Below are 26,296 nucleotides of genomic sequence, written 5' to 3'. Positions count from 1 at the left end.
GATCGCCTCAAGCCTGGCAGGTGTCGATGAATGGGCCATGTGCCCAGTGTTCAGAACATCATGGGGTCCACACCAAAGCTGTGCTGACCCCCAGAACGTAGGCAGAGACCTGCACATGGAGGATGGTCAGTTAGGAAACAAGCTATTTTTTTACCAAAGTTCTCCCTAACTTAAACCAGCCTTGGGTCACCTTTGCCTCCCACAGAACTGTTCTCACTGATACGTTTCATTCTTTCTCTCTCTGGACAGCTAGGAAACAGGGTGCTTGGCAGTGTGCAGGCCACAGCTGGCCTTGAACTCCCTGCGTGGCCCAGGCTGGATTCAAACTCACTCTCTGCTCCCACCCCTGCCTCTCGAGTGCTAGAATCACAGGGGTGCCCCACCCTGCTCACCCTCTGCTGAACAGTTTCAAGGGTTCCTTCTTTGCATAGGTTTAAAAAAAAGCTACAGACACTCTGCTGCCAAGCAGATTATAACGCTGTCACAATGAGAAGAAAGTACTCACTCTCCAAACTGGGTGGAGCAGCCAATGGGGACTGGTTCTCCCCCACAGGAAGGGTCCCTGCCCTTCCCTGCAGGCCCAGCAGCCGGGCGGCCTCTGAAGTGCACACAGCTTTCTGCGCCACTCAGCCGCCAGCCGCACCCTTACCCTCTCGCCACCTCTTCACTAAAGTGCCCTGAAACCTGGGTCATGAAGTCCTCTACACACTCGAACCTTCCTCCTGTGCCCTCGTGAAAATATGCACTTCTTCCCTAAGATGCATGAGAACTAGAAGAGAAAAGAGAAAAAGGTCTCAACAGCATCCTCTAAGGACTCTCTAACCTACTTGGGAAAATGTGTTCAGGTCCCTGAGAGCTTCTGGTACCACCCCAGCCTCACCACTTCTCTCCAGGAAACCTCAGATCGATAGCAACGACCTGCTACATCCTGGTGGCCTCTCTGGGTCCAGGGGCCATGCCATCCTCACCAAGAGGCTGCGTGTCACAACGGACCACACAGGAAGGGGCACAGCACTGCCTCTGAGCAAGAGCGGAATGTCAGTCACCCAGAGGCTCAAGGTTAAAGGCTGGCACAGGGACATTCCTGCAAGCCGCTCCCTCGCCCTGGGAAGCAGCGGGTAGCAAGTAGACATAACCAACTGCTAATGCACTAATGACCGACACGTGGCAGCCACCGCGAGACACACAGATGCAATGTGACATTTATGGAGAGATTTGCCTGTGGTCATGGACGTGAGGGCGGCAGCTCCTCTGTCTCCTGCCTTTAACTTGGGTATGAAATCAAACGTCAGCCAAGATTAATTAGAAGCCTGGAGTTCTATTCTTCTCTGCTGATAGGAAAAGCACATTTCCATAATGTGAGGAAGCATTTCTGCAGGACGCAGGTCTCACCGACGCCCAGGGAAAGGCGGCTTTATTGTGGGCGCTGCCCAGGTGGCACCTGTCAAGGCAATTACTTTCTGCTCAAGTGGCTTGCTTTTTAACATTTTATTATCTTAACAACAAAAACCCCGCCAGCGATAATTATTTCTTATGTTAATTCTTCCGCTTTCTTCCTGAAATTTCTGTCAGACCATTAAAAACTCACTGTGCCCTTGAAACAAACCATGAGTTTATTAATACTCAACCAATTAAGGGGGGAGAGGCACAAGCAGACGAGGCCCCACACCAGCAATTATCAAGGAAGCCGCTCCTCCTCGTACACTCCTCGCCACTGATTTTATTCTGGGAAGCATCCTATACATTTAACAGACTGGAAAACAACGTGAAATGTTTAAATCATCACAAGGAGCTAGGAAACCCGACAAGAACAGGATAAACCTTCTGAAAACATCTAGAAATGGTTCACAACCAGACCCACTGGATGCCATATTCCTTGTCCTCCTCTCACAAACCTGAACAGTGCCTTCAGTCGCTTTCCTCAACCCACCATGAAGGCTCAAAAGCAAAGGGCTCTTTTATCTTCCCCGTTCCAACTCCCACTGCCACGGCCTGGTAAAGCAGCCTCAAAGGCCAGAGTGTTCAAGGCTTGGTCCTGGCCACCGTGCCATGAGGCAGTGCTGGGCTCTTCCGAGGTGGGGCAGCAGGAGGTCTGAGATCGGAGAGCCCTGGCCATGCACCCTGGAAGAAGACTGCAGAAATCAGCATTCCTGTCTCTCGCTTCCGGGTAACAATGGACAGACATGTTCAGAGGAGAAGAAACCACAGGCCTTGCATGGCAAAGGGCAGGACACATCTGGGGTCACCCTTGGACCTCACCATTTGCCTGCTGACCCTGTGCGTGGATGGGTGATGAGCTGGCACTCCCAGCACCCCTGCTCCCTCCTTTACATTTCCTGATTTTTTCTTGGTATTAGTCACTGCATAGTGCAATGACAAAACACTTGAGGCCGAGTACTTTACAAAGGGAGGTTTCTGCGGCTCACAGTTTTGAAGGCTGAAATTCCAAAATCAGGTGGCCTCACCTGTGTGGCAACGGTGGGGGGTTCACTGGATGCCTCACGAGATGCCAAAGCAGAGGGGGAAATGGCCATGAGTGATCAGGACCCACGATGAGGGAGGAAGCCCAGAGACCAGGGAGCCACACCAGCTCTTCCCTGCCTAGCGAACGGACCAGGTCCCCCAGTCACTTCCTCTACAGCCTCTGCTCCAGAACATGGTCCCCCGGGACATGCACAGTGGGTCCAGACCACATCACCTCCTAACCTGTCTCGCCTGGCACAGCCTGGACTCTAGAAACCTGCACACATTCATTAAAGCCTTTATTTTCCTACTGTCTGGGTGGCCCCAGAAACGTCCTGACCACCTGGTAGAAGCCGATGATAATGGCTAGGAAGCACTTCAAAGGAAAAAGAGCAGAGCCACAGAGAAAGGAGCAGATCAGGCTGCTGCTGGGTTGGGCTGGTTTCCATCCCTAAAGGGCCTTCAGGATTTCTCACTGAAAATGCTCCAATATACAGTACAAGGAAAAACAATCTTAAAGGAAGCCAGCAGGCTGTAAACATTCCACTTGGAATTCCACTGCTGCTGTGACACTGCGGCATGTAAGCTCCAATACACGGGGAAGGCAGAGGTGTACCCTGTGTGCCGCATGGGGGTGCAGGCAGAAGCAACGGGGACCCGCGGCAGGGCACCCAGAGGCTGGAATTAACATCTCGCCCCCTTCTTAGCCACCCCCACTTCTCCGAACACAATAAACATCCTCAGAGGCTGAATCCAGAAGCAAGCAGCTGTCAGCCTCAGTTCCAAAAAACCAGTAGCTTCCAGACTGTTATCGTTAGCTTTCAAAATAGACAAGGTCCAATTATATTTTCTGAAACTGTTTTCCGCTCCTTCTTAAAGCGCAGACTACCTCCAGCTTGGTGCCTAAATATAATCACAAGAAAACAGAATTGTAAAAAAATATATACAGCACTCTTGAGATTTTGTTAATTGCCACTTATTTCTTCCTCCCCAAATAAAAGTGAATCCCAACGGATCCAAATAAAAAGAGCAGATGGGCTTGCATGTTCTAGCCCTCAAATGGGCCCTGAGACACAGGGCACCACAGCTGACACTTCAGAACTTCTCAACCCCGGGTGGGGGATTATTTTGAGGATGGGGGGGAGAGAGTCCAGGTCTTAATTAGCGCCCAGGCTCATCTGTCCACCTGCACACCCTCCCTCCCAGGTCCCCTCCCTCTGACCACCAGCACAGGGCTCTCCCAAGCTCTCGGATCTAATTCTGCACGAACACTTAATAAGGTTGTAGAGATTTAATACAATTAGGAGTGTTGCTCACAAATTAACCAGTCCATTAACACTCCAGCAAAGAAGCACTCCAGAGGAACAGCCAGCCAAACAAGGGCCAGGGCACAACTGGTGGCAGCCACGTTCCACTGCCAAAAAAATCACCCTGCACTGAGTTTTCACACCTACGCCTGTGTGCTGCATCTGTTGTGTTTTATACATTTCAGAGCAGAGAAAAGCAGAGATAAATTTTGCCTCCAGGGAATCTTCCCCTTTCATTGTTCAGTTTCTAAACGCACGGCATGACCATCCTTCCCTGCAGGTTCAATTCATGCTCACAAAAACCACCACAGCTCTGTATCGAGTTAGGTAGTCAGAGTCACCCTCGCATATTAACTATTTTTAAGAAACTTATTCTCATCGTAAACGTATCTAACCACACTGAAGTCTTGTAGACAGAAAAGTTGAAGGAAAACAAAAATATCAACAAACAGTACTAAAAATCACCACTGTGGGCTGGGGGTTTAGCTCAGCTGCATAAGTGCCTGCCTGGTAAGCGTGAGGTCGGGAGTTCAATGCCAAGTACCAAAAAACAACAATTACCACTGTGAGCAGGGCACGCTAGCACATGCCTGCGATCCCAGAACTCAGAAGGCTGAGGCTGGAGGATCACTGTGATTCTGAGGCCAGCATGGGCTACATGAGTTTAAGGCCAGCAAGCACTACATAGGGAGACCCAGTCTCAAGTCAATAAATAAATCACCACTGTTAGCAGTTTGTGGTTCTACACATTCCCATACATTTTTTTCAATAAATATGTTAACTAATAAAGTACTAGAGGCATTCTCCCATAGGCATGATTTTGGCCACTAGGTTTGGCCCCAGATCACTGTATTGTGATTATCTCCCATCCTTGTTTTCCTTTGTCATCTTCCTAGTGACTGCATAACAATTACCATGATTTAGCTAATCCAGTGTCTACTGTTGGGTATTTAAATATCTTTATGTTTCCATCTTCAAATAATTCCTGCACAAACAGGATACCAGGGTATCTCTGAAAGTCTTCACTTGTATTTCCCTAGACATGTGTCGCATTTGGATAAAGTTCCACCTGCTCTTTAAGTTTCCTATAGACCATCATCCCACCCTGCTGTGCAATCTCTCTCCTTGAAAACAGCCACTGCTCCACCAATGGACCTCGGTGTCCTTCAGGGACATCACTCTGCTCCTCTGTCTACTGCAGCATGTTCCAAAGCCCTCACATACAACACTACTCAGGTACTTGTGAGAGACTAGCCTTGTATTTCCTGGAAGGTGACGGAAGGTCTCCCTCTGAACAGAAAGGACTAGCGCCCTAACCTGTGTTTTGTCATGCTCCTTAGTGGTTATGTGCAAAGCCTCTACTGCTGCTCTATGGAACTCACAAGAAGCTGGCTGCTGAGCTTCTTTGGGATATCAACAAACCAGGTGCCAAGATGACCTGGTAAGGTGACACCATCACCCACATTCCTGTCAAGAAATGCCAGAAAGATTACCCAGAGTGAGGATCCCAAGTGACGCAAGGACTGGAGGACCTCTTATGCATCTCTACAGCTCTGTGTGCTGTTTGTTCTCTCAAAACTCTGCTTTCTGGAACAAGGCAAGAATTCAACTCTAAATTGTCAACTGTCCAGAGCACGGAGCTACATGATAGGAAACTCACTGCGTTGCAAATTCTCCCCAGTCCAGGGGTGGCCACTGCTCTGCCTGCTGTCTCCATGTCCCCCACAGCTCACCAGTGGGGCTCCAGGGAGGCACGGGACGTGGGTAACAGGAGTCCCCACCCTGGTCACAGGTGGCACCAACCAAGAGTTCTGTAGCCTGAATGGGACAAAAGGGGAACCAAGCGGGAAGGCTTCCTTCTGTGTGTTCGGAAGGGCGCCAGTCTTCACTTCCGTCTTGGATGTCATGGCCTGGCTTCCAGTGCAGACCCTGTAAATTCTTTTATACATTTACATATCTCTCAGTAAATCTCTTTCTCTAGTAGGCACTGACTGACACAGCCCCATTGTTGTGTGTTCACTACCCTGTCTGCAGGCTCTGCATTCATGGGTACAACCAACTCTGATTGAAAATATTCCCAATAAATGTGTGTCTGTGCAAACCTATTGGCTCACTATTCTTGCCAATCAACAGAACAGCTACTGCCTCAGCATTTACACTGCACCAGGCACCTTAGGTCATCAGCGAGGATCCCGTCCTATATAGGAGCTGGAGCATCCTAGCCCCCAGTGCCTTTGGCAGCCCTGGAACCGAGCCTCTAGAGGGGCTAACGGGTCATACACCAGAGTCTCCCATCTAAATGATTTCTAAGTCACGCTTACCTGTTTTATGTCAAAGCTGCAAAGGTGCAGTTGAGACCAAAGGGCATAAAATATCTGCCAACCGAGAGACTGTGAAGCCGAGTTCGCTGTGCCTCCTCCCTCTTGAAGGTCACACTTCCAAAGCATAAGGTCTCCATCCAGAAAGGTCAAGGCTATGCACTTGGGACCCTTTTACTGATTATCAGTAAATTGGAATTTTAACTCCATCTTTAATTTATGGGTGTATAAAGCTTTAAGTGCTACATCTTTTTGGTTGAATTACCACTAACATTATTAATGTACAGTTGAACCCCTGTTGAAATTCATTGAGAAAGTGTTTCAGAAATCAATTGGACTACAAAAAATGAGTTCATGTGTCTATGGATAGATATTATTTATTTCTAGAGTTAAACTGGATTAAGCACCAACTCCATTTCCATTGCTTGTAAACATGTGCTGAGAAACCTTGTTCCTCTGAAGAGCAGATGTGATTTCAGGGATTTTGTTGTGGCAGCAGCATTTCTTCGGATGCAAGTTGCAGACTGAGACTTACATCCTGATGTAACATCAAGAATGACTTTAAACTGACTTTAAACTATAAACTGACATTTGGTTAACTTTCAAAATCGTTGGGGGCCACTAACGGAGAGGTGTTCACATCCAGTCCTATGCCCTGCCCCTTCTCACTGGCTGGAAAGCAGCCCAAGAGTTCTGCCACGGTGTTAATTTATTTGTACAGTCAACGCATGCTTCAAATATATATTTTATAGTATATTTTATATATGAAAGAGAAGACTATGAGCATAAAATCTCATAAAGTCTTCCCAGAGCTTGTCAGTCAAAGTAGCCTTACTTTCTATGAGAAAAAGTTTTAGTTTTTAAAATTCAGGTAAGTTTTAAACTGCATTTCAAGGAAAATTTTAAAGCACTAAGAAGGAATGACAGATTACTTAAAACAATTTACAGTTTAGTTGTTTTAGAAACAGCATAGATGTAAAAGAATTTATTTTTGCACCAAGTTATAAAAGCGTGACAAATTATTACTTCACTTTAATTTATATGAGTGTAACGTAGTGAACACCTAAACTTATGAAGTATTGTTAAGTGAAAACCACAGCAAAAAAGCAAGCTGTTTTTCTGCCTATATATGTGTGACTGTATGTGGTGAATTCTGGTATCTGACTGCTGACAGTAATTAATAACCCTGTACCTGCCTTCAGAAGTAGCTACACTCATTGCCAAAGACCTCAGCAACTTTGAATATTATACTGATGTATTTCTAAAAGACAGGTAGGTCTATGCTGCTGAAAACATCCTCACAGTAGGCATCACAGTCTTGTTAAAAAGCACAAACTATTAAACAATATTTGGCGGGGTACCAGGGATCGAACTCACAACCTCACGCTTGCCAGGCAGGCACTTGTGCCACTGAGCTAAATCCCCGGCCCCTATTAAATGATATTTTAAATGACAGTTTTTAGCACCCAAATTATAGGGCAGCTATACTAAGAGTTACGTAGACTCCTGTGCATTTAACCAGGGCCACATGGGGAAAAAAATAAAGTGTTTTACCATTTTACCATTTACAATTTTACTTTTTTTCAAATTTAAAAAAAGTCTGTATGTTTTCAAATGAACAATGTGTCTCTTTCTGTGGATACCTTTAACAGATCTTTGTAAAAGTTTTATTTTAAAAAGTCAGTATTCAGGCAGGGGATATATTTCAGCAGCACACTGCCTGCCTGGCAAGGGCAAGGTCATGAGTTCAATTCCAAGCACACACACACAAAAATTATTCACCATGGCTCATAAATTCTCTCATTCTGAACTACAGACACATGAAAATTTCAGATGTGTACTAATGTACAATGTGCACAGATGACTCCTAATCTTTTTGTTTTTTGAGGTGCTGTGAATGGAATTTGCCTCACACATGCAAGGCAAGTGCTCTACTAACACTGAACAACATTCCCACCTCCAAAATTCTTTTACCGAAGACACAAGCATCGCAGTGGGGAGTCCACCCACAGCCAAGGCCCTGAACCTCTGGACTGAGCATGTGCCAGCAATCTCCTACCCAGGAAAGCCATCCACCGGACCGTTGCAGTGGCACCTCCTCCAGTTTGCTCTTGGCCATGGCAGTGTTGGCAGCTATGTCAGGACACAGTCTCAGAACGAACAAGCTTGCCCACTGACTCTGAAAGGCCTCCTGCCAAACAAAGAGACCAGCATGGGGAGGGGTCCCCAAGGGTTGTGCTCCCCTTGATCCTGCTGTGCGGATGCCCCGGCCCTTTGTACCTCAGCCACCGCCTGCACTGACCAGACCCTGGACAGAACAAAGGTTAGTACACAAAGAGGCACAGGATGTCGAACCTGAAGCAGGCAGAGTTCACAGTGTCTCCAGAGTAGCGAAGTTCTCTACACCTGTCCAGCATTCCTTACATAAAATTCTTGAGACCAGAAGTATTTTAGATACCAACTATATTTGGATTTTTGAACATTTTCACTTAGATAATGATATATCTTAGGGAGAAGACCCAAGTCACAACAGGAAATCCATTTATGCTTCACGTACACCTTGCACATATAGCCTGAAGCTTTACATGGCAGTGTTGGTGCCCCATGTTTTAACTGCAACCCGCAACAGGAGGTTAGGCATGACATTTTCCATGACCACGTCCTCCTGGGCCTCAAAAGTTTTAGGATTTACATTTTTGGAGCCGAGATGCCCAACCCTACACTGTAGAACACAGGCTTTGGAGTCAGGCGGTTTAGGCTCCACTCTGAATCCTGCCCCGATAACCTGCCTGGAGGTGGTCACTTCGCTTAGCCTCCCCAGTCACTTCTTGGCCTGTGACGCAGGAGTGACTTCGGGTGCCTACACAGAAGTGCTTTAGACGGTGCCCTGAAATGGTAAGAGTTCAGCACGCATGAGGTGCTCTGCTGCTGTAGGTCACTGTGACGCTCAATTACCACTGTGCGGGTGAACATCTGGTGACCAGCACCCTGACAGGCCGAGCCGCACTGTCCTCGCCACCCAGTGTCTTCTCTGACCACAGCTGCATGACACCTGTGTGTGGGCTTCTGGCCGGTCCACATCTCCCTTCCTGTGGGCTGGGCCACGCACTTCCTGGTCCCTCTCTTCATCTCTCGTCTCTGCTCTATTTCCAGGCAGAAATGCAAGGTCAGCAGACTCAGATGCCGCTGAGCACCTCGGTGAGCTGCTTCAGGTAGGGCAAACCCCACGTTGGGCACCTTCTGATCACTCAGGCCCGGGCACAGAATTCCCGAGAGAAGGCAAGGGGTCACTTGCAGCAGGTGACCTTCGTTCTATGGTCTTTCTCGTGGAGCCCTGGGAAGCATTATTTTTGGAAAGGAACATGCTTACTACAAGTCCTTGGATGTTCTTCCCATCGCTGAGGATCGCTTACCGCCCAGGTCAGTTTTGGAGGATGGCACTGAGGCAGGACAGACATGCCGTGTGGCACAGTGGCCCAGCTGGTAGTAAACCCTTTGCTCTTGGCATCCTGAAAGGAACAGCACCAGCTTGGCAGCACCCCCTCTAATACGGAGATAGCAGCAACCTCTTGCCAGGGCAGATTCACCAGAAAGAGTCAGGCGGGGGTGTGAAGGGAGATGCACAGGAGGGGCAGGACTTGGGGCATCCCAGCTGAACAAAGCTGAGGTCTGAAACAACAAAGCCAGTGGGAACACAATGGCCAACCACAGGGACCCCTAAGAAAGTGAGCTCAGGCACAAGGACCTCCGACCCTCCTGGTCCTTGCAGGTTCTCAGGGTTTTTTAAGATCTGATCACCTCATCCAAGAGTTCAGTCTCAATCAGCAGGTCCAGGTTACCCAGGCCACAGGTTACCCAGCGGCAGAATCAACCCTGGGGATTCCTTAAACCCACCATCCCTGAGGCCTTTCTGGTCCTTCCTGAGAACACACACCTCGGCTTATCTCCATCCATCAGGAATCCTCCCTAAATAAGCACAGTGCTTACATATGAATGCCCATCAGGTACAGAAGATCATCATTTCTCAAAGAATGTTAGGAAGAAAATCATTCTGTTAACTTTGCACAACTTACTCTTGGCAAGTGCTAATACTCTCTTGCTATTCACCTATTCCATATTTGTTAGCCCGATATAATTCTGCCCAATGATGCCACAGTAAAGCTGGGTCAAGTGAGCAAAGTGCATCATCGCCTTTGAGGACTGTACCAAGCAGTCCTCCTGGGGGCAAGGGCCGCCCGGCCTGCATGCTGGACTGCACTCCTTCAGGTAAGGCCTACATACTTCTGCAATTGCTGGGATCTCAAAAGACAGCGCACCTGAGTCTAGAGCAGGTGATTAACTTCAGTCTCCGAAGGCCTGCTCACTTCTGCTTGAAGTAAAAAGGTCTTTCAATAACTGATTGCTGACCTCAGTGTCACTTTGCCCCTGGAACCATTAACACAAAATTTTAAGCCTTTCATCTTAATCAGGCATTCAACACAAAACACAAGAAATTACAAAAACAGTTTTATCCAGCAGACTCGAAACTACAAAAGCAACATACTGCCCTTCTCTCTTCCCGAAAACCACGGATAAATCTCTAATCAATTAACTGTATTCGAGTTCCTAGGAAGCTAAGTACTCTTCCTCCTAATTTACTACTTCAGAGGACTGTAAAATAGCAGTAAGTACATGGTGCTGCCTGGCTAGGGCAGCTTGACAACTGTTTTAAACATCAACATGAGAAACTGTATTAAATATAAAGTCATAGTTAAGAAAATCAGAACACAGACTCTGGGCCAAACGGCCAGAAAGAAAAGCATGCCGGGATCTGGGTCAGCCACACCAGCTGGTGGTGGGACGTCCTGCCCAGCTGGGGCCTCAGCTTTGCAAGCTCTCTGTGCCGTGTCACCTCCAGGATGGCTCTAGGAAGCCAGTATACATCCAGGAACAGGCCTGGCAGTAGGCTGGCAATAACTGTCCTGTGTCCTCTTCCTTTCCTTCTGGGAAATCAGTAAAAGCAGCAGCACTTTATTAATCTGGATTGCAAACAGAAGAAAACCTGAGGCCAGGGAAAGCTGTCATCTTTTTGCAGGGGTTCGCAGGCAAGAAACCTCTTTTTGTAGGGGTTTGCAGGCACCAGTGACAGCAGTTACTCAGGTGCTGACCCAGCAGGACCGGAAGGCACGTGCCACCCTGCTCACAGAATACAGGCTGGCCCAGAGGACCTTGACCCTCAGAGCTGGACCAGGCGCAGCTATCACAGTCTCTGTGAAAGTCCCTCCCTGGCATCTTGGAAGCACACCAGCACTCACAGTGACATCAAATGACCCTGTGCCAGATAAGCAAAGGAGTTCACGGAGGTTAACGGACTTCCGCTCCAGATGATGGCGGGTGCAGGGCTGAGCCTTCCACACAGGTCCTGGAAGCCCGATGATTCCTTTTTCTCCTGCTGCCAGGGACATCCTGAGTACACTCTGCCAGGCAGAAGTGCCTCGGGTCACCAGGCAGACGCCCCTGTGAGGAACCCAACTCCCACCTCTCCTTTATCATGCAGCCCTTTGTCTTACACCCAAACAGTGAAGTTTGCATCCCCACCCTTGATTCAAGCCTGTACTTGGATCCATTCTGGCCAAAGGGTATCTTGGTTACTTTTCTCTTGTTGCTAGGACAAAATACCTGATACTCAAAATGAAGGAAGGAAAGGTTTATTTAGCTCACTGGCTCCAAAGCAGGGTGATTTGGCACAGGGGCAACACTTCAAGGCAGAAGGAAATAGCAAAAACAGCCAGAGCAAAAAGAGGAGAACAAGCCTCTTCTCCTCCCTTATTTTGTATATGCAAGCCACCTGCCCCCTTCCATGGAAGATGTATTACTCAAAATCTCTGTGCCCTTCTCTTGCACAGGCTGAGAATATTTACAAAGTAAGGATTCTGGATCCTTGCTGAATCTCTTAGTTAAACTTCTCAACTTCTCAAGTTGACACAATGTATCAAGCATAACAAAGAAACAAGGTACCCTCCCCAAGCTTGAGGCAAGCAGCCTTGCATGTTCCTCTCTGAAACTCAGCCAACTGGAGTGAGCAGGAGTCCAGCTGCCTCAGTCAGGGCCACCAGCTGGCCAACCCTAAAATTTCCAGAGAGCCCAACCAAGATCAGCAGAGCAGAGACCTGTGCACAGGTATGCCAAGCCCAGCTCAGCAAAACTACCTGTGGCACTTGTATAATAGTCAGGGCGCTGGGCGTGTTCTGTGACACTGCAAAGGCTTAACCACTATACCTTGTTCCCCAGGTCAGACAGACTTTCACTGAAAAATCTGGCCACATAAAATATCACTTAACCAATGATTTTTATGCTTGACTACCAATGTAAATTTTTGCTTAACCAAAAGAAGATGATAGTTTGAACAGCAAATTTGAGAAAAACTGAGCTGGGGTATAACAACCTCCGTTACCAACCCTGCCCTCTCCGCCTTTGGTGAGCTATAGAATGTTCTGTGGCATCACTAAGAAATGAAACACACACACACACACACACACACTGCACTTGGAACACTGACTCAAATGTAAGATTTGGAACTCATTTAATATCTGCCACCTCCACCCAGTTCCAAAGAGATTTAGTGCCTTTGTAACAATTCATAAAGTACAGCATGTGTACCAGAAGGAGGGGAGAAAGGGAAGGTGCAGGCTGGGAATCAGCAGAAACCAGGATGCATAGACAGGTGATGGCTCCGAGTGTCTACTTCACTCTCTTCCTAATGTTCCTTAGAGCCTAATCACAGGACAGATGGGTCCCACTGGGAATGCACACCCTCTTTGCAATGGGATTTGGCCCATAACTCCTTAGAAATATGGCAGAAAAGAAAGATGCTTAGCAAAGAAGACTTAGTTCCAATGAGCTCTGAGGACCAGCCCTGCCTGCCCACAGCCTTCTCTGTTACAGAAGTTAACATCTCCCTCTTGACAAAGCTGGCTTCGGCTGAGGCCAGCTGCTGAACAGGAAAGTTCCAGACACTGCACAACAGCCATCCGAATTTGGCTTTCTTTAAAAGGGTTTGGAAGACATGGTGGGTTGTGTTGTTCCTGGTGTCCCTGAGAGAAAACTTACTGCCCAGGAGGAAACATTCATCTTCCAGGTTTTACGGTAAAGAGCAACCTCCCCTAGAAGGTCATCACAGGGTTAACATCAGATCATACATCACTCAACACCACTCCAACCACGCAACTCTGAAATGTTTCTTCCTAGAGATGGGTGGCCTAAGTCAGGAAAAGGTAACTAACTCTGTGCACATGTTGGGATGCTCTGGAGGCACACACCAGTGAGGAGTGCGGACAACCTGCCCCCCAAAGCCTCTAAACATCATCCTCTTAGCCATACCTGGAGTAGCTATGGAGCAGCAACAAGTTCATGAATATTCTAGCACCTCATGAGTGCTCAGTATCTGCTAGTCAGCTATTGTTGTCAATTCTAAGGACCTGAAAGGAGATATACAAAGAAAATCACAGGCCATTCCAGAGCAGCTGCTTCAGAGCCTGGGGTGGCACCAACGCATGGCAACCATACTGTCAAGTACAGAGGGGGAAGGTGGACTGCTCTTATAGGCATCTGTGTTAGTCAGCTTTTCCACCACTGGATACAATTATGTCACATCCACCACTTAAGAAAGGAGGGGAGATTTATTTGGCTCACCATTTCCAAGCATTCAGTCCAATATTGGCTGGCTCCAAGGCAAGAACATCATGGCAGAACAAACACACTCAGCTCACCATGGCAGAGAGAGAACACCAGAGAAGAGACCAGGTACAAAAAAATACCCAAGGCCATGCTTCCATGACCCACCCGGATGCACCTGGAGGTGGGCTTTACTATCCCCTCAGTGGCTCCCAACCCAATCAAGTGGACAGTTCAGCTTAACTGGCACAGCTCTGTGGAAAGCCAGCCTATGCGACTTCTCCAGAAAGCACTTGGCTCCCACTTCCCCTTGGGAGTCACCTTGCACTCCATCAGACACCCACCCCAATGAGTCCCAATGCTCTAAACATTCTCCCCTCTTCACCAATCAAAAACCACCTGTGGCCCAGGTACCAATCTCTCACACATGTGCCATCTGACACATGAATCTGACAATCCTCATACTCTTTAAGTGACTGGAGAGACCTTGAGTCTAATGTCATCCTTTTATGAGTGAGAAATCTGAATCCAAAGATGTCAGCATATCAAGGTGACAGCCTGTTAGGATGTCATATGAAAGATAACTTAATGAGCCACCTCTCCCAGAGACTACATCTTGACAAGCACCTTTCTTCCTTGACCAAAATGATGGGGAAGTGCGAATCATTTTGATGTGGGTGACACTCAACAACTCAAAAGGCCAAACTTTCGGTCTGTGCTTATGGGGCCCCCAAGGCAAGTTCTCCAGTAGCCACACATTCCAGTGAACATGAACTGAAGAGTACTGCCTGGAAAATAGTCTTCCCAAAATACTTTGAAGATTATCTTGTCTCACGATCTCCCCTGAATGAGTCACCTCAAAATGCAGCTCAAATCTGTAAAACTTTAAAGATTCAAAATCACTGGTTTCCTTTTGTTTTTATTTTTTGCTTTTTTGTACCAGGAATCGAACTTAGGGCCTCACAGCTGCCAGGAAGAATCATTGGTTTTCTTATTACCCTGAACTGCATTCTGTCACTGGGTCTACAAGTTTCCAGATTCATAGACTTTGCTAATACAGGGTTTTTGGTTTTTTTTAAAGACAAGATTGGCTGCATGTCTGAAAACACATGCACATATGTGTGTGACACAGCACACTCACAGGTCACTTACACAGACCCCCAGCACCATGACAACCAAGCCTGAGGCCCACAGATAGCCCCAGTTTAAACAGCACAAAAGGCTGCTTCCGTGCAACTCTCGCAGATTAAACCTCCGGTGGCCCTGCAGGATGGGCTGGCGGGCCAATTCTCTCACACGTGCACAGACTTTGCCTCCAGTGATCCTACGGTGGTATCAAGCTCAACTTGGTTCTCAAAATAATGCTGCAAGGTGCTTTCCCAGAAAAGGAGCCTGAGGTTCAGCAGAGGAAAACATACAGGTCACAGGGCTGCTCTGTGACAGACAGAGAATCCCTTCACCTGACCAGACCTGCTGGCCCACTCAGCCTCTCCAGCCCAGTGCTCTCAACCCCTGCCCCTTGGCAGGCCCAGGATGGAAGGACAAAGCTACAGAGATGTGAGGCCCACAGAGAGGGCTGGGCAGTGTGGTTTGGACCCTGGTCACTGGACATGGCCTTGGAGACTGGGCCCTTCCTCCCAGCTATCCCCTTTTTGCTTATCAGCTGCCACAGCCAGTGGCTTCTCCTCTCCAGCACCTCCAGCCAGCCTGCTTCTGCTGCATCTCAGGCCCACGGCATGCCCCAGTCCACCTGGACCAAAACCTCCGCAACCGAGATCCAAGATAAATCTGCCCTCTTTTCCGCTGTTGCCAGGCATTTTAGTCACAGTAATGAAAAGCTAACAAAGCTTGTGTGGGCTCAGAACTGGACACCCCAAAGCAAGCACTACAGTCTGCTGGGTACTTCTAGCTGAAGGACAGGGGAGGGGCCCAGACACAGCCTTGGTACGCAGAGCTCCCTGACTGCTCCTACCTCTTCACCACCACGCCAAGGCCACACCAGCCACAATGCCCCTCCCAAGGAGCCGGTCATAGATGCCAGAAAGGTCACTCCGACCCTTCCCTACCCTCATTCCAGAGCGACCTGCAGACCAGAGGGAAGCTTCTCACCCAGGGAGGCCCAGAGCCAGGCACAGGCCTGAGACCAGCAAGTCACACCCTGCTGCCTCCGCAAGCAGGCCTTCCTCCCAGTCCACACATCCTTTCCCTCCTTGCTGAAGGCTCTACCTGAATCCAAGACACTGCCCTTTGCTTTTCTATTGTCGACCTGTCCTTTGTTACGGGAGTGTCATCCAGGACCCAGCCTCAGGAAGGTGTCACACCTTTCCGGCCCCTGACCCACCCGAGAGTGACCCAGTGGATACCACGACCCTGACTCATGATGGAAATTCCCCAGCATCCCAGAGGTCAAGCTGTCAGAAGTCACGGAAGGAGAATGCAGTTTATGAGCCTCCAACGTTTGATCCCTGCAGAGACCACACGGGATGAAGGAGGACAAAGAGCAGCGGGCTATGATGAGCCACCCCCACTCTCGTCACAGGACACGGTGGAGCTCCCTGCAGTGCGATTCACTTCACACCGCACGTTACTCTCCACCTCGGCACCTTCTCAGCAGGGACACAGTGGCTCTTTTAATGTACTAGCGAGCACACCAAGTCCTCCTGGAGTAGTCACGGCAAACTATCACACAGTAAAACCTACTGCTCATGATCAGTGAAATATTCTACTCTATAGCAATGACTGATTTATAAATGTTACCATACACAATAAAATAATAGGCTTAATTACTTTTAAATAATTCATTTTGAGATAAAACTTTATCCTTTCAATTTGGCAACTAAGTCTCCACCCACCCACAAATTGTCAATGCTACCAAGCACTATACCCACACCTGATTCTCTTGACAAGGTTATTCTAAATGCTTTTCTAAAAAAGTCAAAATCAATAGAAATGATGGGGAGGAAATTAAAACCCCAGCATCAAGCATAAGAAAAATCATTTGATTTTTCTTCTCCAAAGGAATTTCAACCAGTCCTGCTTATTCAACAAATATTTCCTGAATGAATACTACAAGCTAAGCACCATTCTGTAATTTGATTTATATATTACCAACATCTATTTTAAGAAGAATGTTTTAAGCCATTTTATAATTATTATCTAGAAAGAACATAAGGAGCCTATTGCAAGCATGTGATTATCACATGGTGTAGGAGATGTGATCAAAAATCCAGTGAGTGTTTTATTTTTAAAGCATTACCATAAAAGTCACATTGCTATCAATCCCCCTATAACTTCACTGTAAACGCTACTATTCCCACGGTTCTTGCCACCTTCTGAAGTAGTTCTGGAAGTCCCAAGTATCTTTATGAGGTATGATTTAAAAATTTAGTGAAAGCCGCTGCCCACTGCCGTCCAATGTTAAAAATGTAACAGTGTCTTCACCCACTCTGTTCACCAGGTCCAGTACCATGTGACTTCTGGGTCTTCCCCAAAGTTAAAATGACCAGGAAAGGGAAACACAACATCAAGGCAGCTAGGACGATGCACTGAAGATGCCTATGAAATCAGACGTCCAGCACTGCTTCAGGGATTCAAATTCAGGGTAATGAGTTTTAAACTAGTACTGTATTTCTTGATCACACCTGGCAAAAAGTACCTCAAACTGAGAGAAGAGATCAAAGAGGCCCATTAAAAACAGACTTTGTGAAGAGTTTGATCTGATACCTTCTCAACCCCCTTCCGTCCTTCCATGCGCCCCGCGTGACCGCACAGTGAGACCTCTGACTTCCGTGGGAACCCCGACTAGGTCCCACTCCTTTCACTGCACACAGTAAACCTGCTTTCTGCATACCGAATAGGAGAGAAATTAAAATGAATATTCACGCATCTGAAAACAAATGATGCTCTATAAGTCTTTATGCTTTGCAGCCCATAAAAAGCAAAAACTTGGCTCCGGCCCAGGCTGCAGCGTGTGAGATGAAATCACTGTTAAACAGTGCCTGCTCCTGGAGGGAGTTGTGAGACCTTAGTGGCTGTGCCGTCTCTGAAGCCTCTATTCTTGTTCATTTGCTCCTGTGAGTCCTACAACCACTGCTCTTTCAGTCAACAAGGCCACCCCCTCCCCCGAGCCCCATGCTAAGGTGAACCACGGCCTCCCTCTGTGCTCCGGGCTCAGGCCCCAATGCTCCTGCTTCAGGGACACAGATGTCAATGACTCATTAGTGCTGAGGTTGATGCAAGAAAACAACATGAATCAGATTTCCCTGCAAACTTGAGCGACCACTTCAATCACATCCCGAAACCCTCAATGCTACCAAAGTAACCTCTTGCAAATGTGAGCAGGGTACACACGCAAGTAACCTCTGACAGGACTGTGCACCTGGGCCCCTCGGGTCTGCAGCCAGAGGCCCCACAGTTTACCATGCAGCCTACGGGGCTGACAAACACGACCTCCTCCGTTCCACCTCCACATCATACACTACCGGCAGTGTGACATGGCCAAAACCGAAGAGAAAATAAAGAGCAAGATTCCGCACAGGAATCCAAAGTTGTCTTCCAGTTAGTGCCAACAGGATACTATGATTGGGGGCCACGCGGCTGTACCTTCTGCCTTTTACAATAATTAGAGATGCACAGTTAGAGTCGCAGGTCCGCTCACTACCCCCTCTCTCTTGAGCTGTGAATGAGCCAAGTGCAGGAGGCCTTTGGGTGCAGGCAGAGGGGTTTAGGGAGCAGCTAGCTACACCTAGTGACCAGCTGCAGACCGGACTGCATCGCAGACGCGGCTCAGGCAGGAGGAGGCCGACTGCTTCCACAAGGCCAGGGTCCACTGTGTTTCCAGCTAAATCACTTTCGTCTACCTGCAGTGGTAAATGACAGATGCAGCAATGTCTTTCAGCTCACGGAAGAGGAAGGCTCTGCATTAGGGTATGCATTGTGAGTAGTCAGGCAGATAAGGAAAACCTCTGCCTGGAAGCGGAGTATATTTCTCAAAGCAAAGTTTCACATTTTCACTCTAAAACTCCAACTCTTACATTCATTCCCAGGTCTCTCCTAAGAAAAGTCCCTGTTTCTTTCCATCTTAGTCAATTTGGGGATTAGTAAGCAGACAACTTCTCAAAGTAGGTAACCATGTCTTCCTTACTTTTGCCCTCTACCACCCTACCAAAAGGCAGAATGAGCAATTAGTATAAATAAATGTAAATATTTACTTCAATTAAAGGCACTGTTTCCCTAAGCCCACTGGGCTCCACATTACAGCAAGCCAACAAGGACCTTCTGTACGAAGCATCAACTCAGGGAAACCTCAACATTGCAGCAAAATTTAATTGAGATAAGAAGCTTTGTAAGTACAGTTTTACATCTGGCTGGATCCAGTCTCTTCTCCAGACAAGGCCACTGTTGGAAAAACCAGGTCGGTGGCCCATGTCACCATGCAACAGTCTCCCTGAAGCCAGAACTGCGGCCGCGCCAATGAGGACAGGAGTCAGTCAGTGAACGCACATCACATTCCCACCCCAGCCCTGTTCCAGCCCCGGCCAAGGGACTCTGAGAGCACCTCAGAAGCCCCTGGATGCTGTCCTGGTGTTCCCCTGGGCCCTGGCCCCGAGTTTCTCCTTCCAGACCAGAGAGGAGCAGTATCAGCAGCTGAGTGACATGGCTGCTGTGGCCCAAGGAACACAGTGAGGCAACTCTGCTATTGAAACAACTTGTCTCAAAGTGTGGCCCTGATCCCAGATCCCCTGGGGACACTGTGGGACCCTTCTCCATGGGGACCATGGCTAGGCCCTGGCAAGCAATGACTGCAGGGGACTCCAGCCGAGCCTGCACCCTGCTCCGAGAAGCTTCCCCTCCACACTGGTCCAACACCAGCCCTCCCAGAGCTGCTGAGATGCAGGACGCCACCACCCCACATCACCCGCAGCGTCCACCTCACCTGCTCGACAGCAAAGAGGGCTGAAGCATGGCCACCGTCCCCTGCCAGCTGGGCCTACATCCACTCTGTGCATTCTGTTTCCTTCCTGTATTTTTCTTTCAAACTCAAGGCCCTTAATTACATCTGGCCTTGCCAGCTGCCCCACCAGCAAGACGGGGCTGCAGGAGAGACGAGGAAACAGAGTGACTAAATCTTTCCTCCGCTCCACCCAGCGCCAGCCCTGTTTATGTTTCTCTGCTGGGTTTTCTGGAGCTCCAGTATAACTCAGGCTCTCTGATGACAAAACTGAGAACCACCATGGTATTTCAGGAACCAGACAAACTGCATCCCGGCAGGATCCAGGATTATTTGCACTGGCAACTGCACATTTATAAGTACATCATCCCTGGCTTACAGGGTAAGCCTGCTAACTAACATGTGCTATGCTTATTTGTGGAATGGCACACAAAGATGTATAACTCAAAAGTCTGCGGAAGAGCTGGTTTTCAAAGAGAAGAATTTTATAATTAAAGTGAAATGTGCTACAGACACCATCCTTAAGAAAAATTTTACACTTATAGAAATGTTGAAAAAGTATATTACTCATTAAAATGCATGGCCCTTTAACTAAAAATTATACATTACAATATTTAAATAAAACATCATTCTAGGAAACAAAACCGGAAAGGAACTATCTAAAACACAGTTCCTTTACCAAAATAGATACCCACAGCCTAACAATTCCAAGAATACATTAAATTCCATGAAAAACTTAAATACAGCCAACTTAAAGAATCCCCCCAGAAATGCTTAAATTCTAACCCAACTCTTCCCAAATCTTAAAGGCTGTTTTTATATGAGTAGGGTTTATGTAATCTGAGGACATAAGTTACATATTTGCTCAGGAAAATTCATTCACAGCTCATTGCTCAAATAATCCACTTATCCAGATATCACTATATGGCAGGAACTTCTTGTTTAAAATCTACACTGTCACCTTCAGAAAACAGAGGCTTGGACATGTAATGATTATGCTCAAGCAATCCTCTCCATGAACACATAACACTAAGGAGTTTACAGTAATTTGGAGGCATATTTCTCCCAAGCTCACTGATCTAAATGTGAAGTATTTTCTTCCTATCAATTATCCAGTACAAGCCTCAGAGAAAGGTAAAACTGACTATGGTTATTTGGAAAAGAAAAAATAGATCAAATCGCTAAGAAAATCTATCCCCACAGTTTTGCATCTTTTAAAAGATTCTATTTTAAAATAATTTTAAACGTATACAAGAGGTGGAAAAGCAATAGATAGTTTCTATAGGACTGACCTCTTAACAACTGGAGCTGAGTTACCAAAACTAAGAGATGAACACTGGCACCCAGCTATTAACTAGGGACTGGATTCAGGTGCCAGCAGTCTTCCCACAAATAGCCCTGAAAGATTACTTTGAAAAGCAATCTCCGCAACAGTTACAAATTTACAAGGTTATGCTAAGGTTCAGCATATTCCAACCCCTGAGTGGGAAGCAAAGTCCCAGTCTGTATTTCTATTTCTGCAAATTGAAGCTTAGCCGAATTTAGCACATCAGCCCCATTACCATGCAAAACTAAACACTTAATTGTGCAATTTATATCACAATTTGTTTTTTAAGAAATGGGGTCAAAGAGGAGTCAGTGGTCAGTTCTCACTGTAGACAACAGAGGTTTAAGCAAAAGTAAAATGATTTAACTTTTTCTTCATGTCTTACCTGTTTTTTTAAAACAAAACTTGCTGTTAGCATTCAAAGTCTAAAAGACACATAGTGAACATATTTTTTGCCTAAATATAAATATATTTATATTTTGCCTAAAAAGTTTTAATATTGTAAAGAGGGAAAAACAATTTCTAAGCAATATATTTATGGTTAGTGAGCCAAAATCCCAGTTCTCTTCTCCTCCAGTGAGTTTAGCACTCTATTTCCAATGCTGGTACCAACGGATGCAGCCCTGTCCACCGCCAGAAATGATTAATGATCTTACTTCCAAATCCACTCCAAAGGTGACCAGGAGGGCACTGCAGAAGGAAAAGGGCAAAGCAACCCAAAAATAATCTTGGCCATACCTAAGAGACCTCCACTGCTTCTATAACCCTCAGGGTCCAGGCCTGGAGGTCTAAAGAGACCCCAGCAGACTCATGCAATCAGGCCTAACTTTCAAAACCACTCTTCTTCCTTTCTCCTGGGCCAGCCAGTCAACGCACACACAATTTAAACATCTGCAATTGACCCAGATTCATACTAATAATTCACTCAACAAACAGTTGTGTACCTGGCAGCCCCTGGTAAGCCCTGTATTCAGTGCGTTACAAGAAACTAAGAAAAAACAACCAGGTTTGTCCTCAAGGAGCTTACAGTCCAGCTCTCCTGTCCCTGACCTGTGCCAGGCGGTAAGTACCCACACCTATGCTGCCTAAAAGACAAAGGGAAAGAAAGGCAATGAGCTGCAACCTATCTGATCCTCAAGTTGCCAACTACAATTTTTTAAAATTTCAACATTTCTACGCCACTGCACGGACGTTCCCCCTCCACTAACATACCCGGGTCACTGTGCTTTCCAGAGAAAAAGGAAAAGGTGCTTCAGCTAATGGTGTAACTCAGATTGATGCGTTTCCTCCAAAAGAAAAAAAGCAGGGCAGAGTTCAGTCAAGGCCTATTTTGCTTTGATTGATTCAATCATCTCCAACAAATACACAGATCAGTACTTAGGCAGCCGAGTCCCTTTTCAGAAATGAGACCCGTGGCTTATCAATGAGGCTTATCAATATCTAGCCGGGTGGTATCTGAAACACATAACTTTAAACAAATCCCGGGCAAGAAGTTGGGACCTTCCTAAAGACAAAGCTTTAGGACGCCCTTGTAATTGTTCCCTGAACTCAGGAGTCACAAGGCCCCCACATCCACACGCGCAAAGCTGTTCTGCACTCATCAGGCAGTGGTTCTCTGAAATTCGCCACCGCCGCTGCCTCGCAATTAACAGACAGCTCGCAGAGTCCAAAGCCTGGAGAAAGGGCATTTCTCTGTGGAAGTTGGTGCTTTGGACACTTTTGAAAGCACAGAGCAGTGAGCTACCCACAAACTCCTCTGGGTCCCTGTGCCCCTTAAGGCGCACAGTCCTGGCGCTCACAGGCACACAGCAAGCCACTGTGCTGGTGCAGGGGACCCACAGCGGCCGCTGTCCCGCGAAGCAAGAACGCGGGCGGCTTCCCCGCGCCGGCGCCAACCGTCTTCCATGCTTAAAACGCGCTCTCTGCTGTTAATAAAAGTCCCCTTCATCTCAAAAAAAATAATTTTTTAAAAGTCTAACTTATTCATTTCTCCAGAATGCAACCCTATTTTGCAACCCAATTTTAAAGGCCAAATAGCAGACTTCTTTTTATTTTTATTTTTTTCACTAAATGAAAAAGAAAGTCCGCTACCACCACCGCGCGTGGACCTCAGTGCTACTCAGCACCACGGGCGAGCTGCTTTTCGCGAAGCCCGCCGGACACACGCGACAGGGTCGCCCGCGCCCGCTCGCCACCCCTCCCCCGCCGAGTGTGTCCTCGGATGCGGAGGGCGACGATCCGGGTGAGGATCCGGGTGACCGCGCCGGGCTTGCGCCACGCCGGACCCCATTCGGTTCCGGAGCCTCCGCCGCTCCCGGGCTGCGGGGCCAGCGCAGGCGGCTGGGGCACGAGCGGCCACCGGCGCGGGCTCCGCGGGGAGTCGAGGGGAGCCGCCAGGAGCCGAGGAGCGGATCCCGGGCCGGGGACTCGGACACCGGACCCGGCGGGAACCCACCAGCAAGGCCGCCGGGCTCTCCGATCCCGTAGGCTGGGGCGACATGAGCGGCGGTCGGGTCCCCGCGGCGCAGCTCGAGGTCACAGGGGACCGCGCGGCACCCTCGCCCGGCGCTGCCGCCGGGAACTTCGAGCAAAGTTTTCCGCTGCTCCTGCCAGCCGACCTGGAGCTCCGGGTGGCGGCCGCGACCCCGCGCTCCAACCAGGCCGCGGAGGGGACGCGCGCTCCCCGGGCCGGGCGCTCCAAGTCCCCGGCCCCGGTCCTCGCCCGCCGGGCCCAGCCGGACCCGAGCCCCGCCGCCGTCCCGGGCGCCCTCTTCGGCCGCAGAGGCGCCGCGCTCACCTGAGAACGTGTCCCCCGCCGCGGTCAGCAAAAGTCCGGCCAAAGTCGCCAGGCAAGTCCCAAGTCCTCGCATGGTGCCGCGCGCCGGGCCGCTCCCCGCGCGTGGGGCCCGAGCCCGCGCCGCCCGGCGCCAGGACCGAGCCGCCGGCCGCGCCGCAACAGTTGCCCAAGTGGGGAGCGCGGCCCCGGCCCGCCCGCGCCCTGCGTCCTCGCCCGCCGGCGCCCTGCAGGAGCGGAGGGCGCGCCCGCCCAGCCAGCTCGCTCCGCCCGCCGCCGCGGGCCCGCCCGGCCCGACCGCCGCGAGTAGCACGCCCCGCCCCGCGCCCGCACCCGCACCGCCAGCCCCGGGCGGCGCCGAAGGCCGAGCGCGCCGGCTGCGCGGGCTCCGCTGCCCGACTGCGCGCGGCCGGGCCGGCCGGGAGCCCACGTCACGCGCCCGCGCCGCGGCGCCGCTAGAGGGCGCAGCGCACCCCGCACCCCGGCCCGGCCGGCGGCTCTCGGTGGGGGCGCGGCCACTGCGCCCCGAGGCGCGCGACCCCGGGGTCCCCGCGGCCCTGCCTCATCCCCGCGCGACCAGGCCTGACCTGGCCTGCAGGCGGCGCCGCCGCCAGAAGTTTGTCCCGGCTCGCGGGGCAGGCGGAGTTGGGCATCGCGGCCTGCAGATCGGTCCCGGCGCCGGCCGTGGTTTCGCCCAGCGGGGTCCTTGCACCCGGGGTCGCAGGGACGAGGGGCCGGGCGAGACCCCAGCAGTGCTGCACCGAGTGCAGGACGCTGGGCAAGAGACAGAAAGACGGGGGGCGAGTCAAGTCCTGCCTGGAAATGGTTGTGTTTGGCATTTAGGGTCTGAGATGACTGTTTTTATTAAACGGAGAAAAAAACGCTTCCAGTGCTTCAGTAAAAAGGGAAAAAATGGAAATCGTATTTTTTTGAAAAGTGATGCTTCCATTTCATTCGGAATAAAGCAGCCTGAGCCAGCACCACGCAGCGGCAGGCTCCTGGCCTACGCGACAGAGATCTGTGAGGACCCAGGGTCCAGCTGTGACCTGCAGGAGGCCCGACTGCTCCTTGCGCAATGCCGCCCTGATCAGGGCGCTTTGGAGACCTAAGGAAAAAAGGGACCCCGCGCAAAACCAGCAAGCAGGGGGCTCTTACGGCTGTCATCGCCCAGGAAAATTTGGGGGCTCAAGTACTTTGACCAGGAATTCTACTTAGTAGGCCCTTACCAGACCCACTGTGAGGACCGTTTACTTCTTAGTAGGACCACACCCCACCGTGCCGCTTCACCCCGAGGGACGCCTGCTGAGCCTTCTCTCTGAAAGGGAAGGAAGGAGGCCCTACTCCCAAAGGCTCCACCAGGGAAGGTGGTCTGACCGGTTCGATCCGCATGACAACAGGGCCACCAGAGCAGTTCCTGTCTTTGGAAAATGGCAGGGCTGTTGTTCCCAGCAGAGTTTTAAGCTGGGGGAAGCACAGAGGATCCTGACAAGAGGCCCAGGGGGCGTGAGTGTAGTTCCAGTGCTTGGAGGCTAGTGCAGGGGGTGAGGGCAGGGTGGGCGCTCAGGATAGTCTGTGGCTTTTCTGAGGAGCACCTTCTCTAGCAGCCTGCGGGGTGCTGCCTGCTGAGTGCTTAGTGCTGGGTGCTGATGCTTCCCAAGGTCTCCACCTGGGCTCCCTCAGAGACAGAACCAGTACAAGGGACCAGGGAGAGTGAGGAATGGATCCCCGAATGGATGCCACTCAACACAGGGGTGGAGGGAACGTGCCTTGTGTGTTTAAATTTAAAAATTATTACAGTGAGAGTCACATGACAGCCCCCTCCCACGTGAGAGGGAGGGAAATGAGATTTTAAAAACGGGACTGTGAAGCGTGTACATGGGTCATCACTACAAGGAACGTGATCACCGTGCACTACAAATCTGTGTACAGATGTGCACACGTGACATGTACATACATAGGTACAGATATGAAAGGGTCCACAGAGGTGGGGGGAGACCAGGGGAAGGGAATTAAAAAACCCCAAACTCCACGAATGCTGCTGCCAAGTGCCACCCCCCAGAAATGCAGGCTCCTGAAAACACTGTAGTACGTCTTCATCCGCCTTGTGTACCCAATCAGGCATCATGCGACTTTTGGCTCATCTCCAGAGTCACTGTAACCCTGAAAGAGAGATGCTTTGAATGGATTCAGGACATCCAGGCAGCTGGATCAGTGCAACTGAAGACACTCTGGGAAGAGGGCTCCAGAGCTGCTGCGGAAGGTAGCGAGGTGATGGGATGCGTGTGTGGGAGGGAGAGGGAGGGTTTCCAGGGGTTGCTGAGCATGTGTCTTTACTGTCATGAAGTTTTGAGAAACATAAACGTCCACCATAAACATTTTCAATCAACCTTACCGTATATAGGGTGCTAATGAGCCGGTTGTCACTGGGAGAGCTAGAGTCAAGCCTGGAATCCCTGGGGATTGGGGATCAGACCAGGCTGACCG

At 49.4% G+C, this 26,296-nt stretch overlaps 1 protein-coding gene across 11 annotated transcripts in view; it reads right to left on the bottom strand.

Annotated features, from left to right (window-relative positions):
* The window catches only part of Ptprm (protein tyrosine phosphatase receptor type M), a 619,038-nt gene extending 594,670 nt beyond the window's left edge, over positions 1–24,368 (bottom strand). For 3 of the 11 annotated variants that reach the window (XM_063232107.1, XM_063232110.1, XM_063232109.1), the window contains exon 1: positions 23,816–24,040. In XM_063232107.1, the coding sequence (XP_063088177.1) occupies positions 23,816–23,888 (73 nt within the window). In that variant the 5' untranslated portion in view covers positions 23,889–24,040. Of the gene's footprint in view, positions 1–19,676; positions 19,765–23,815 lie in introns of those variants that run through there. The other 8 variants (XM_063232114.1, XM_063232115.1, XM_063232111.1 and 5 more) reach the window with 7 other exon arrangements.
* Between the last annotated feature and the right edge of the window lie 1,928 nt (positions 24,369–26,296).

Source organism: Cavia porcellus, unplaced genomic scaffold, assembly GCF_034190915.1.
Source record: "Cavia porcellus strain 051 isolate PalLab524CR breed Dunkin Hartley unplaced genomic scaffold, mCavPor4.1 scaffold_20, whole genome shotgun sequence".
In the NCBI taxonomy this organism is placed as follows: domain Eukaryota; kingdom Metazoa; phylum Chordata; class Mammalia; order Rodentia; family Caviidae; genus Cavia; species Cavia porcellus.
Note: the sequence above shows the minus strand (reverse complement) of the source record. Positions and strands in the feature narration are given on the sequence as shown.